Here is a 14,278-nt window from a genome sequence, read left to right as displayed (position 1 = left end):
TTGGAGGCGCAGCTAGGCGGCTCTGCTGCCTCCACCCACAAGCACCACCCCTGCAGCTCCCACTGGCCTTGGTTCCCGGCCAATGTGAGCTGCGGAGCCAGTGCTTAGGACTGGGACAGCGTGCCTGTCTAGAAATAGTAGGGACATGTTGCCTCTTGCAGGGAGCTGTCCAAGGTGAGCACCCTCCGGATATGGCACCCTGAACCTCTCCTGCGCACCAACCCCCTGTCCTGAGCCCCCTCCTGCATCCAAACTCCCTCCCAGACCATACGGCCCGCATTCCCTCCCTCGGGGCCGTTCCTCCACCTAGAAGTAGCAGGGACATGTTGCCACTTCTGGGGAACCACTTGGAGCTGGATAGGGAGCCTACTGGCCCCACGCCAACCAGACTATAAACTGGGCTTTCAATGAAGATCAGAAATGCCGGTGTATAGAGCTTTCCCGTTGCTAAAGAGTCGGATAATACAGCTTTTACTGTAGTTTCTTTTATTGTCTATTTACATACACTTAGAGCACTCGGCATATTTCTGTTCTTTTTGTAATCATACATAAAATATTGTTACCTTTTACTTTAATAAGAGTAAAATGTTTAGTATGTTTTGAAAGTGAAATATAACTACTTTTTTCCTGCTACTGAAATGCAAAACTACTCTTATGAACAGTAGCTTTATTAAAATAAAACAGAGATTTTGACAAATCTGGTAATTGCCACCAAACAAATTCAATCTTATCCTTCATTTTTACAATATATCCACTACTTTACTTTTTAGAGCTTTACATAAATATGCTAGTAGGTTCACATAAAGCATAGTGTATACCATTAATATAAATGTAATGTAGTAATTTTTTTTGTCATGTTAATTGTAATGTACAATTTGATTAATTGCTAAGTGAATTTTGTTGTTAGAATATGTTGAATTTATTCAAGAGGAAAAGTCTTTCAGATATTGTTTCCATAGATTTCTAATGGTTGAAATAATAAACAGCTTGAGTTTCAACCATTTGTCTATAAATCTGCTCATGAAGAAAATACAGCTAGAACTGAGTTGGAGTTTAGTTTTTATTTTTCATTTTGGTGGTTGGAGAAATATCCCTACTTCATTCACAGACGTTAAAATTGATCTTTGCCCTTATTTCCAGGTTACAAACAATATTTGCAAAATTTGATGAAGTGAGAGACTCTGGAAATATGATTTTAAGTAACATCAGTGGTAAGTATGCAACTATATATTGCTATTCAAAGTTGGAGGTTAACGTAACTCACATTTAACCTTTATTAAGCACTGTAATCTGTTTTGTGGAACTACTAGCATTACAAAAGTGAAGCTCATGTTAATCTGTTGTAGAAATACACATATAAGCCACAATCTGAACGTTAGACATTAGGGTAATTCTAACAAATGCTTACTTTCTCATACTGATGGTCTTTCTTGAAGTCATTGTTAATATCCTTTTCTGCACAACACTCTTGTACCCCACTGTGTGAATGACTAAAATATCTTGCAGTGATTGCTATAATTTCATTACTTACATCTCTGCACTATTGCAGTGTAAAGGTGGTAAAAACAGCTAGTTTTGCAGCACCATTGAAGCAATTAGGTCCTCAAACTATGTTCAGAATAGTTACTTCTGTGCTCAGTAAGGGGTAATGAGGAGGTTTCAGAAAGGCTATCTAAATAGGTGTGTGTAATTCCTTATACATTTTCATACATTACATATATTTAACTTAGATCATGTCTCTCTCCAGGAATTAAACATAAATATATTGACAGTTTTTTTTTCTTTAAAAGAAAAATATTTAAGTGTCTATAAACAATTGTAAGAGCATTTTGAAACTGTTATAGCTATTAGAAAACTTGATGTGTGTTGAAGTAAGGACTCTGATCTTACTCAAGTTCCCTGTACTAGCAAATTTACTTTTGCTAGATTATTTTAACTGTTAGTTTTGATGCAGTTCACTGAAGCAAACTTGGGCATTGAATTCCTGTTGTAAATTTCTTATTGTGGTTCTAGTATAGTATTTGGTTTTAGTGAAAGAACAGAAGCATCACTCATTATTTTAATTAACAAATTACTTTGAGTTTTGTGTTTTTAAGTGAAAGCCAGTTATAAAAATTAATACTGCAACTAAAAAGGTGCTGCATCAGAGACTTCAATAAGACTGCTTTGGAGCTTTCATCATTCTTTTTTGTTGTCTCAGATGTAAGAAAATCCTGATTTACATTTATAGGATTTTTCTGATCGTTGTTTTTTGAGACAAATCTGGATTGCCTTAAAAGTGCATTCTATTATAATTTTTAAAAGTAGAGAAATTAGAGTTAATGTTACCCTGTTTTATTAAATATAAATGCATTTTCCAAAAATTAGTATTGTGACTGATACAGCAGGGCCAGGGAGCAGTGGGATAGTGGTCAAGGGGAGATATATAAGCCCTAGGCTAATTAAGATGTGGTTCCCTATAGACTAGGAAAGGTTACTACAGGTTAATTGGAGCACCTGTAGTCAATTACGGCCCTGTCCCGGAACCTAATAAACCCCTCCTGCTTCAGGCAGTCAGGTAGTACAAGGAAGGAGAGAGGACTGGAGTTTGTAGGTATGTTGCTGAGACTTCAAAGACCAGAGAACCAGAGGAAGGGAAACCCTTTCCCAGCAGGGCAGGGAGACTCCCTCCCCCACAGGCAGGGACCAAAGATAACCCTACCCCAGAGGAAAGAGGGTAAGAAACCCGTAGGGTTTGAGAGGGTTAGGGGCTCAGAGTGAGGAGCAAGCCCAGACCGCTTCCCTCCTCTACTATCTTCCCAGACCACTAGTGGGGCCCTCGGCACCTGAAGACCAGGGACGAGGGGTGGTGTCCTAGCCTCCACCAAGAAAAGTGTGGGACCCACCATACCAACGCTACAAACCAACTTTCTTTGTCCTCTAAACGGTAACATTTGGTGGATACTGCACTAGACAAAAGGCTAGAGTGGTCACATTTTAGGAGGGCACTAGGAAGTCTGGAATATGTGTGGTTAGACTTGGGCCTGTATAATGCAGTGTAGAAGCAGGAGATGCAGATTGGGACCCAGGGTTTAACAGTTCCTATCCCGGAGTTAGAAATGAGTGTAGATGCTGAAGCCCCAGGTTAACAAACCTATGGTCTGCCAATTTGAGTTCTATTAACCCTGGGCTTAAATTGCAGTGTATACATAACCTTAGGGCAGTGGTTCTCAATCTGCGGCCCATGGGCCACTTGCAGACCAGTCAGCACACAGCTGCGTCCATGTGACTTCCTCACAGCCATATAGGTAGTATTGGATGTGACCCTGAATGATAAATAGGTTGAGAACCACTGCCTTGTGTGTATGTCTACACAGCAATATGCACCTGTGTCCTGACTCGTGCATGTGGGCGTATATTAGCCAAGCCGACTTCTGAGAGTCCATGGTGTGAGCGGGGAACATGCATATCATAGGTCAACACGCACTCTTCGCCATACCCACTCGAGCACACCAACTCAGGTTCAGCTCACCTCTTATGTGGATTTGAGTGTGGATGTGGGGGAGGGGAGGAGAGTGTGACATTGGGCATGCAACACAACCCACTGCAAGCATGCTTTGTAGATGTACCATGATACTGCACTCCTTATTGGACTCTTGTATTCTGAGCTTTGCCTCAGTCTTTTTATCTGACTTTAAGCACGTTGCTTAACATCTCTGAACCTTGGTTATGTTATCTGTAAAACAGGTGTTCTTTGAGTGCTGCTTCATGTCAATTCCAATTAGGTGTGCACGTGCTGCGTTTCCCCCCAGCAGTATGTCGGGTTGGTTCAGGCACCTTCTAGGGTCCCGCCTTTTGGGCGCTGGATATAGGACCCTGCTGACCTGCCACTCTCTCAGTTCCTTCTTACCACCTGTGATGGTTAGCCAGAATGCTCGCTCTTCCTTTGGCAAGCATGTCTCTAGCAGGTGAAGTTTCATTCTTTTATATAGTTAGTTTACATAGTCAGTAGTAGTTTTACATACAAGTTTCATTTGGGGGTTTCCCTCCACTTTCTTCCCAGTGGGCATGCCTCGGTCTCCAGGTTTTAAACCCTGCGAAGCTTCTGGCAAGCTTATGCCCAAGAGCAACCCCCGTTCTTCTTGGTTAAAGTGTTTGGGGGAAGCTCATCAAAAAGAATGCTGCAAAATTTGCAGAAGTTTCTGTCCAAGGACACAGAAGGGAAGAGATCAGCATCTCAAGTTATTAATCATGGAGGCAGCTCTCCATCTGCAATTGGACCCTGAGTTGACGGAGCCAACCCCGAGCATCTTATCATTGGTGTGGAGCGCACTGGCACCGCCAGCACACAAATCGGCCCCGAAGAAGACTTGAGTAGAGACCCTCGGCACCGACAGGACAGGGTCAGCATCGCTCACTTTCACCAGTGCCTCATAAGAAAAAGCAAAGAGAAATGAGTGGTAGTACTTTGTTCTCTCTAGAGCAGTGGTCACCAACCCGTCAATCGCCATCAGCTGGTTGATCATGGGGAGTCTCTCAGTTGATCGTGATGTCCGGCCATGGTAGTGCAGCGGGGCTGCCGCTAAGGCAGGCTCCCTGCCTGCCATGGCCCTACGCCTCTCCCGGAAGCAGCCAGCATGCCCCTTGGCAATGGTCTCTGTGCTTTGCTCCTGCATGCAAGTACCAATCTTGCAGCACCCATTGGCCAGGAATGGAGAACTGTGGCTAATGAGAGCTTTGAGGGCGGTGCCTGCAGAGAGGGGCAGCGCACAGAGCTACGTATCCCCCTCTCCCCTCCCCAGGGGCCTCAGGGCCATGTTTGGCACCTTCTGGGAGCAGTGTGAGGCCGGGAGCCTGCCTTAGCCTTGTTGCGCTGCCGACCGGGAACTGCCTGAGGTAAGTGCTGCCTGGTGGGAGGCCACAGCCCTGCCCTGAGCCCTCTCCTGGAGCCAGCATCCCTTACTCCCTCCTGCACCTTGACCTTGCTGCCCCAGCCTTGACCATATACACCCTCCTGTACCTTTGCCCCATCCCTGACCCCCCCTTCCCCCAAACCGGCACCCCGTCATGCACCTCAACACTCTGCCCCAACCCGGAGCTCCCTCCTTCACCTAAACACCCTCCCAGAGTTTGCTCCCCATATCCCCTCCTACACTCCAACCACCTGCCCCAGGCTCAGCCCAGAGCCCCCTCCCACACTGTGATGCCCTCGGCCCCAGCCCAGAGCCCACACCCCCTCCCGAACCCCAACCCGCTGCTGCATCCTGGTGAAAGTGAGTGAGGATGGGGGTGAGTGAGCTATGGAAGGAGGGAATAATGGAGTGGGCAGGGTTTTTGGTAAGGGGGCAGGGCCTTAGGGAATGGGCAGGGTAGATCCTTGGTTTCCCTTAAATTCAAAAAGTGATTTTGGGCATGAAAAGATTGGAGACCACTGCTCTAGATGCTACGAGTACCTTTATACCCACCCACCCCACTGGCAATGTTCCCTCTAATTTTTTTCATCCCAGTGTGGAATAAATGTTATGTGCACTAACGTATGGCCGGATGTGCGACACCAGTAGAAACAAAAAAACTAGATATAATGTATATTTTAAAAAAGTTACCATAGGAATAATTACTCCAGCCAGGACAAGTTAAGCATTTTAGAACTCACTGCTCAAAATTAAATTTGAGCGTAAGAGAAATAAAAATTATGAAATGCATAGACCAGTCAAAACACTAAATAATACACTTTGAAAGAATAAAATTACAGCGAATAGATGTGTATTGCAGGAAGTACCAAGAAGAAACCACAATAATAATACAAGTATGTGTTGGGAGGTGAGTATGAAAGTGACTCTGTGTGTGTGTGTGTGTGTGTGTGTGTGTGTGTGTGTGTGTGTGTGTGTGAGAGACCCAGAAACGGTGTTTAACTCTGTAAGCATGTGACCCGGAGACTCTGTGTGCGTATATGACTCAGAGACTGTGCGCGTCTGCTGGTGGGGAAATCTCAGAAACAGTGCACTGTCTCTTTAAGAAAGGCGCTCAGTCACTCACTGTTCACTGCAGCAGCTCTGAGTCCTGAGTCCTCTCTCCTTTGCTCTACAGAGATTTGGTACGGGGCAGGGGGAGAAGGACACCCTGACATCAGCACCCTCCTCCTTCTCCCTCACTCCCTCACGGTACACAGCCAGCAGGAAAGTCCCAGGAGCAGCTGCAGGACAGGGCAGCATGTGGGGGGAGGGGCACCCGAACACATGCTGCTGGCATGTGAATCTCTCCTTGGCAGCCACCCAAGTGTGCAGCTTACAGGGAACGCAGCTGGCTGAACTCCCTAGTGGTGGCTGTGGCAAATGAGAGGGAGCGCCAATGCCCATCCCCCAAAAATCAGGAAAGAAAAAAATTGGACCTCTTTGGGAGGAAAATGTATTTGACTGTGGAGCTCCAGCTCCGTATATCTAACCACCAGGCTGTCCTTGGTAGGTACAACTACAGCACCTGCGGAGCGATGGACAAGTTTGTGGAGCTGTTAACAGAGGACTCGAGTGTGGAGTTTTCCTCGCTCATGGAGGAAGGGTAACTGGTTTCCTGTGCTTTGCTGCAGGCAGCCCTTGCTATGGCTGACTCAGCGGCCAGAATGTGGCCTCAGGGATAGCCATGAGAAGAAGCTTCTGGCTGCAAGTCTCTGGGCTCCCTTACGAGGTCCAACAGTGGATACAGGACTTCCCCTTTGAGGGTTCAGCCTTGTTTTCAGAGAAAACAGACTCAAGGCTCCATAGCCTGAAGGACTCAGGGGCCACCATCAAGTCCCTTGGCCTTCATACTCCAGCTAATTAAAGGAAACCCTTTAAGCTGCAGTCTCTGCCTAGTTTTTACCAGCAGCAAAATAGGCAAGACTTCTTCCACAGGTGGAATAGAAACAATAGAAGGAGGCCTCACCCTTTGTCAGGCCAGGGCTCTGGTCAGACAAAGCAGTCCTCTGGCTAGAAACATAACTTTTGAAGATACGCCCGGGGGCGATGCACCAGTCTGGACACTGGATCCACCCTGCCGTACCTTTTTGTGCCAGCTGTCCCCTTTCTACCCATGCGTGGGCCTGTATTACGACAGATTGGTGGGTGTTCTGCACAGTAGAAAGGGGAGAGTCCCTCCAATTCTCTACCTTTCTGCCCTTCCACCCCGCCTCCCCGTCCCTCTCCAGTGACCCTTCACATGAGCAACTCCTCACATGGGAGGTGCGCTCGCTCCCAATACTGGGGGCAGTGGAAGAGTTTCCTCAGGAGCTGAGAGGCAAGGACTTCTATTCCCGATATTTCTTAATACCAAAAGCCAAAGGCGACCTCAGGCCCGTCCTAGACTTGCAACATCTAAACCGGTTCATAAAGAAACTGAAGTTTTGCATGGTCTCTTTGGTCTTCATTATCCCTTCCTTGGATCCAGGGACTGGCATGCTGCCCTCGACTTGAAGGGTGCTTAACTTTCATATTTCAGTCACGCTGTCCCACGGAAGGTACCTCAGGTTCGTGGTGAACCACAATCATTATCAGGTCACAGTCACCCCATTCGGCCTGTTGGTGGCTCCTCAAGTATTTATCAAATGCATGGCAGTTGTGGCTGTGTTCCTATGCAAGCGTCGTGTGGAAATATTCCATATCTTGATGACTGACTAATCAAGGGCTGCTCCAGGGCGCAAGTGCAGGCACAAGTCAGCTTCATAAGGGCTACTTTAGATGACCTGGGCCTTCTGAATGTATAAAAGTCAACCCTATCGTCTGTGCAGTGGATAGAGTTTATAGGGGTGATATTGGACTCTACGGGGGCCAGGGCATACCTCCTGGAGTCGTGATTCCGGTTCCTGGGCTACCTCATTCGAAGCCTTAGGCTGTTCCCTACCACCACAGCAAGGAATTGTCTAAAGCTTCTGGTCATATGGCCGCTTGCAGCTATGTAGCACAACATACCAGGCTGAGACTCTGGCCTCTTCAGTCTTAGCTGGCCTCGGTGTATCGCCTGGTTCAGGATGGTCTAGACAAGGTTGTCACTCTATCTTGTCCTGTCCTCAACTCCCTCTTGTGGTGGATCAAACTGCAGGTGGTGTGTGTGGGTTCCCTTCACCAGACCACAACCAGCCCTCTTGCTGGTGGATGTGTCAATGGGATGCGCACTTGAGAGACCTCAGGACATAGGGCTGCTGGTCTCAGTCAGAGCTCTCCCTTCATGTCAACATCAGGGAGCTGAGAGTGGTCTGCCTAGCATGCAAAACATTCCAAGTTCATCTGCAAGGGAAGTGTGTATCAGTTATGACGGACAATACAACAGCAATGTTAGGGGGAGGGATAGCTCAGTGGTTTGAGCATTGGGCTGCTAAACTCAGGGTTGTGAGTTCAGTCCTTGAGGGGGCAACTTAAGGATCTGGGGCAAAATCAGTACATTGTCCTGCTAGTGAAGGCAAGGGACTGGACTTGATGACCTTTCAGGGTCCCTTCCAGTTCTATGAGATAGGTATATCTCTGTATATCATATAAACAGATGGGGATGCATTCTTCTCTCATCTGTGCCAGGAAGCCCTCAGACTTTGGGACTTGTGCATAGCTCACTCGATACACCTGGAGGCATTGTACCTGGAGTACAGAACGAGTTGGCGGTCTATCTCAGCAGGTTCTTTCATGGCCACGAGTGGTCCCTACACCCAGATGTCGCAAACACCATCTTCCAACAGTGGAGGTTTCCCCAGATAGACTGGTTTGCCACGCAACGCAACAGGAAGTGCCTGCAGTTTTGCTCCTTCCTGAATGACAGCCCAGGCTCCATCATGGACACGTTCCTCCTTCTCTGGAAGGGACACCTCTTGTACATGTTTCCTCCTATACCTCTCGTTCACAAAGTGCTTCTCAAGGTTCGGAGGGATGAGGCCTTGGTAATACTGGGCCCATCAGCACTGGTACACATCTCTCCTGGAAATGTCTGTGGAAGCCCCAATCAGCTTACTGTTCTTCCTGGACTTGATAACTCAGGATCATGGTCATCATTAAAAGTACATCTGGCTGCTATTTTGAATTCCATCCAGGCATGCAGAGTCTGTCAGACTTTGCTAACCTGATGGCGAGTCGTTTCCTAAAGGGTCTCGACAGACTCTACCCTCACCGTAGCGCTATGTTTCTTGTTGTATCTCTCATACAAGGTGGCATTCCTGGTAGCAATAACGTCGGCCAGCAGAGTATTGGAGCTCAAGGCACTAACTTCTGAGCTTCCGAGGACAATGTTCAGCTCAGACCTCATCCGGCATTCCTCTCCAAGGTCGTCTCCCAGGTCCACATTAGCCAGGATGTCTTTCAATCAGTTATCTATAAGCTTCATTCAAGCAGCTGGGAGCAAAAACTTCACTCATTGGATGCTCGCTGGGCTTTAGCTTTCTACATTGAGTGAACGAAACTGTTCTGGAAATCCATTCAGCTGTTTGTCTCAGTGGCAGATAGAATGAAGGAGTTTCCAGTCTCCTTCCAAAGGATCTGTTCTTGGATCATGTTCTGCATCCAGGCATGCTGTGATCTGGCAAAGGTACCTGCCCTTCCGCTTACAGCGCTCTCCACAAGGGTGCAGGCATCATCAGCGGTGTTCCTGGCCCATGTTCTGACGCAGGAAATATGCAGAGGTGCGACGTGGTCAGTGCATACCTTTACCTCACATTATGCTATTACCAGCAGGCCAGAGACAATGCAGCCTTTGGTAGATCAGTGTTACAGTCAGTGAACCTTTGAGCTCTGACCCAGCCTCCAAACTTGGGCTTGGTAATCACCTAATTGGAATTGACATGAACAAGCACTCAAAGAAGAAAAACAGTTACTTATCTTCTCTTAACGGTTGTTCTTCAAGATGTGGTGTTCATGTCCATTCCTATACCCATCCTCCTTACCCCTCTGTTGGAGCAGCCGAAAAGAAGGAACAGAGGGGGTGGCTCTTTGGCAGGGCCCTATATCCAGCACCATAAAGGTGCTACCCCAGGGGGTGCCTGAGCCGACAGATACTGCTGGGGGGGAAACTTTCTGGCCGCTGTGCACGCACCATGTGCATACCTAATTGAAATGTACATGAACAACACATCTCAAAAAACATCAATTATGAGAAGGTAAGTAGCTATTTTTTAAATGCTTTTGTGCCTTGGTGAAGGATTTTGAGATCCTGTGGGTGGCAGGTGCCATATGAGTGCAAATTATTATATTCCTTTCAACTCTGTCATCATGGAGGCAAAATGTCTTGCATTAAATACGTGCTTCAGCTTATTTTTGGTCATACCTTAATGTTTTCTTCTCAGTTTAGCAGTTTTCAGTATACTGATTTATTTAAAAAAAAAAGGGGGCCAACATCAAAAGTAAAATAAAAAAGCTTCCCCTATCTCTCGTGGAAGGCAGATTGTGATTTTGACAAGGGTAGTCTATGCTTTCTATATTTGCATCCAGATTGAAATTTATTGTACTGCTTCCTGTAGCAGCATTGCCAGCACCTTTTAGTACCTTTGCCAAACATGGCTGGTTAAGAGGCCCAGATTCTAATTTCCATATGCATTTGGAGTGACACTGATGGAGGGAAAATGGTTTCGTACCTTGTTCCTACTTTGATATATTTAAAAAGATCCGAAATGGTTTCTATTCTTTTGGGGTTTAAAAAAGAGAGAGTGTGCAGGGAGCCCATAGGGCTTCTACATACTTAGCATTTCTACAGATAAATGTAATTTTTCCTGTTTTGCTGAAGGTTTCTCTTAAAGGGCCCAAAGATGTGGCTTGGGAACGTTGACTTAACTCAGGGGTTCTTAAACTGGGAGTTGGAACCCCTCAGGGGATCATGAGGTTATTACATGGGGGGGTCACGAGCTGACAGCCACCACCCCAAACTCCACTTTGCCTCTAGCATTATAATGGTGTTTAAATATATAAAAAAAGTGTTTTAATGTATAAGGGGGGGTCAAACTCAGAGGCTTGCTGTATGAAAGGGGTCACCAGTACAAAAGTCTAAGAAACCCTGACTTAACTGAAGGGAAGGATCTTTGATTCTTTAATCAAATAACCTTCTGCCAACTATTAAGGTATTTCAGTTAATACCTATTGAACAAAATTTTAAAAATAAAATATTAGGTTAAAACAATCGGAATAAAAATCACTTGCAGATTTAATTTCCATGTTTGATTTTTTTAAAACTTTATTTCTCTTGGAGTTTGTCTTCACTACAGTTTAATTCAAGTTAATTAATTGCCATTTAAGTTGAGTTAGGCATGAAGATGAACCACAAATGTTTGTACCTGGAGCAAACGTTTGTGAAGTATCTAAACTAATAAGTACAGATGTGTTAGCTAACTTGACTTAATTGGTAATCAGTTAATTTTAATTCAAAACACTAGTTGCCTGTGGACTTCTCTTGGGAAAAACAAAGTAGAATGAAATTTGTTCTAAGAACCTCTGAACTTTTTTTCAAAAATGTTACAGGCCTCCTTTATCAAACCATAAACTAACTAAATAAATAACCTCGTCTTTTCTCTTTTTAAACCTTATGGGCTGTGTTTCTACCAAATAACATCTCTGTTGCATTGAATGAGAAGAAACAGAGTTAGAGCTGACATAAAATAATTTTGCTGTGGATGTGAATTCTCTCTTTCATCTCCTTCCCTGTCACGTGGTTTCCCCATCTTTCCCAAAAAAACAGAACAAAAAGCAAAGCAAAAATCTGATGGCATCAGTTTCAACCCACTCTAACCCAAATGCTATCCTAAAAAAGTAATCTGAGGCCTAGTCTACACATAAATTTGCATTGAAATAACAAAAGGTGTGAATTGACATTGTGTAGTTATTTCAGTACAAGTCTGTGTGTTGATACGAGCTGTTCTGATTCCAGAATAAGTGTTCATACACAGATTTGCACTTAATAACTATATAATTTCAATCCACACCTTTTCTACTTCTAGGATGGTTCTGATTTTATCAACTTTAAATTGATGCTAAGATTCAGAAGGATTATATAGAAGCTAAGATAAGGGATTTTGGACAGAGAGAGATAGGAGGATGGTGACAAGTTTAATGACGTAAAGACAACAATCAGACATGTGAAGAGGTGAAATCACTAAGGGAACAGATGTAGTGGGAGAAGAGGAGTGGACCGTGGACAGAATTTTGTGGAATCCTCATGTGAGGTGAGAGCACTGAGGAGGACCCACTGAAATGGGCACTGAAGGAGCAATAATTGGGGTAAAAGAATGGAGTCTCAAAAGGCAAGGGAAAAATGGAAGGTTTTGCATAGACTGGCGAGAGAGGGATCTATAGTGTTTTTGCTTTGATCCCGTGTCTCCAACCTTAACTGATGTTGTACATTCATTCTTTCTTCAACTGAGCTTTTCTTTTCTTGGCTATGCCTCTAGTAGTACTGCAATCACTCAGTGGTTTCTTTCCTATCTTCTGTCAGTCAGCTATTTGGTAGGTGATAGAAGCAGGCGTCTTTTCTCCGATGTGTATAACACAGATGAATTAGCTAGTATGAAAACCTTTACCTTTGTGATTTGGGGTTTTGTTCACATTTATAGTATTAATACTGCAGTTTTGTGCTTAATGCTGTGGTGGTATAAATTCATGCCAGTTATATCAACTCATAGGTTAACTGCCAGCTTTTGCGCTCCTTAATTCCCATGGAAATCAATGTTGTATCCCTGCAAACTGGAAAAGGTAATTTAAAGCACCTCCCCATTTTCAGCAAATAAATGACCATTTCCATGGAAACAGGAGTGGCAGCCACACTAGAGCTGTTAGAATGCTTGTTCTGCTGGCTGAGGTTTGTAAATATGATTTCTTGGAGAATCTGACAGACTTCTAGTCTACAGGATTGTAAATGTTGGGAAGAGGGTATTAAAGTAAAAGTAATTAGAATAGAGAACATTAAGTTGGGGCTTTTTTTCCTCTTCAGTGGGAGAAATGATTTGAGGGTAATCTGAATTGGCTGTCTAGACACAATCTTTACAGTTATCTCACTTAATAGTATGTCTCCATTCATAATGCCCATTTTATAAAAATAAAATGTGATAGTATGAGTTAGTGTGTTAAAGCTTTTTGTATCACAATTTTAGGACGGATATTATGGGTGGAGAGGCTATGGATGAGTTATGTAGGTCTTTCCAAACAAGTGTCAGTAAAAACTTAATAGTATCACACATCACAAAAATATTTGTTTTGCCACTTATTTTATTTTTAATGCTTTCCTTTAAGTTTCTCTCTGCTATTGTCTTCCTGTAATTATAGTTGCTTTGGAAGCATTGATGTAATTGATATTGGCGAAGCTCCCAAATGTGATTCAAAATGCATTTATATAAAGGTTTTGGAAATATGGGCATTTGCTGAGAATGTCATGGCTGTATGTGAGGTATAAATTATTAAAATTCATTTTATGACTGGCAAACACAATCCAAGTGGCCAAGAGATAGGCATGTGATTTTTTAATTTTCATTGTTGTTGTCCTTGCTAGCTAATAGTTTTAGGCATCAAAAACTATTGATCAGCAAGACATTAGCTGAGACAGGGAAATTATAACTCTATGACAAAAACGTAAAAAAGAACCTTGGCTTGAATTCTTTTTCTCTCAGAGTTACTGAACACCTTCACCTCTCATTGATATAATTTAATAAAAATTGCCCAGAACTGTCCTCAGCAAATGAGTGCCCCTCCCTTCTTATTTGAGAAATTTGAAATTATTCCATAGTTAAATGCATATTGCACTTGAAGCACTGCTTCTTTTAGGGGTGTCTACCATGCCATAGGAAACAAATTGGGTGTGTGTTGGGGTCAGTTTTTTTTTTTTAATCTAGATTGTGTACCTTTAACTACCTACACATTTATTACATTTTTACAATATTACACTCTTTATACCTATATTCTTATATGATGTAATATGGATGTAAGAGTGTTAAAAAATAACTAAGGAAAATAAATGGAAATAGCTCAGTTTTCCAGCAGACTTCTTTGGTAGATGTGACACTGTCGCAGTCTATATGCATTAAGTGGGAGCGAGCAATCTGTTGCAAGTCTCATTTTAAAAGAAAGGGAAAGATTTTCAAGTAAATTTGAATGCCCCAAGTAATTAAATTATTGTGCATCTATATCTTAAGCCTCCCCCTTTTTTTTTTTAAAGAAAGTTTGCAAGTTGTCTTCTTAAAAATGGCCTATTTTAATAAAGGACTTCTATATCAAATTAGAATATCCTTGTATCACTTCTTTGGGCACAATTCATGTAAAATCTGATTTTTGTTTTTTCTTTGTATGTAGTTGGATAGCATGAAGTGGCATACTGT

General features: G+C 43.7%; 1 protein-coding gene across 25 annotated transcripts in view; it reads left to right on the top strand.

Annotated features, from left to right (window-relative positions):
- CLASP2 (cytoplasmic linker associated protein 2) overlaps positions 1-14,278 on the top strand; it is a 292,183-nt gene that overhangs the window by 68,407 nt on the left and 209,498 nt on the right. For all 25 annotated transcript variants that reach the window (XM_030551253.1, XM_030551246.1, XM_030551236.1 and 22 more), the window contains one exon: positions 1,141-1,211. In XM_030551253.1, coding sequence (XP_030407113.1) covers positions 1,141-1,211 — 71 coding nt within the window. The remainder of the gene's footprint in view (positions 1-1,140; positions 1,212-14,278) is intronic.

This window comes from Gopherus evgoodei, chromosome 2 (genome assembly GCF_007399415.2).
Source record: "Gopherus evgoodei ecotype Sinaloan lineage chromosome 2, rGopEvg1_v1.p, whole genome shotgun sequence".
Lineage (NCBI taxonomy): Eukaryota > Metazoa > Chordata > Testudines > Testudinidae > Gopherus > Gopherus evgoodei.
This window is presented reverse-complemented; position numbering and strand designations above follow the sequence as displayed.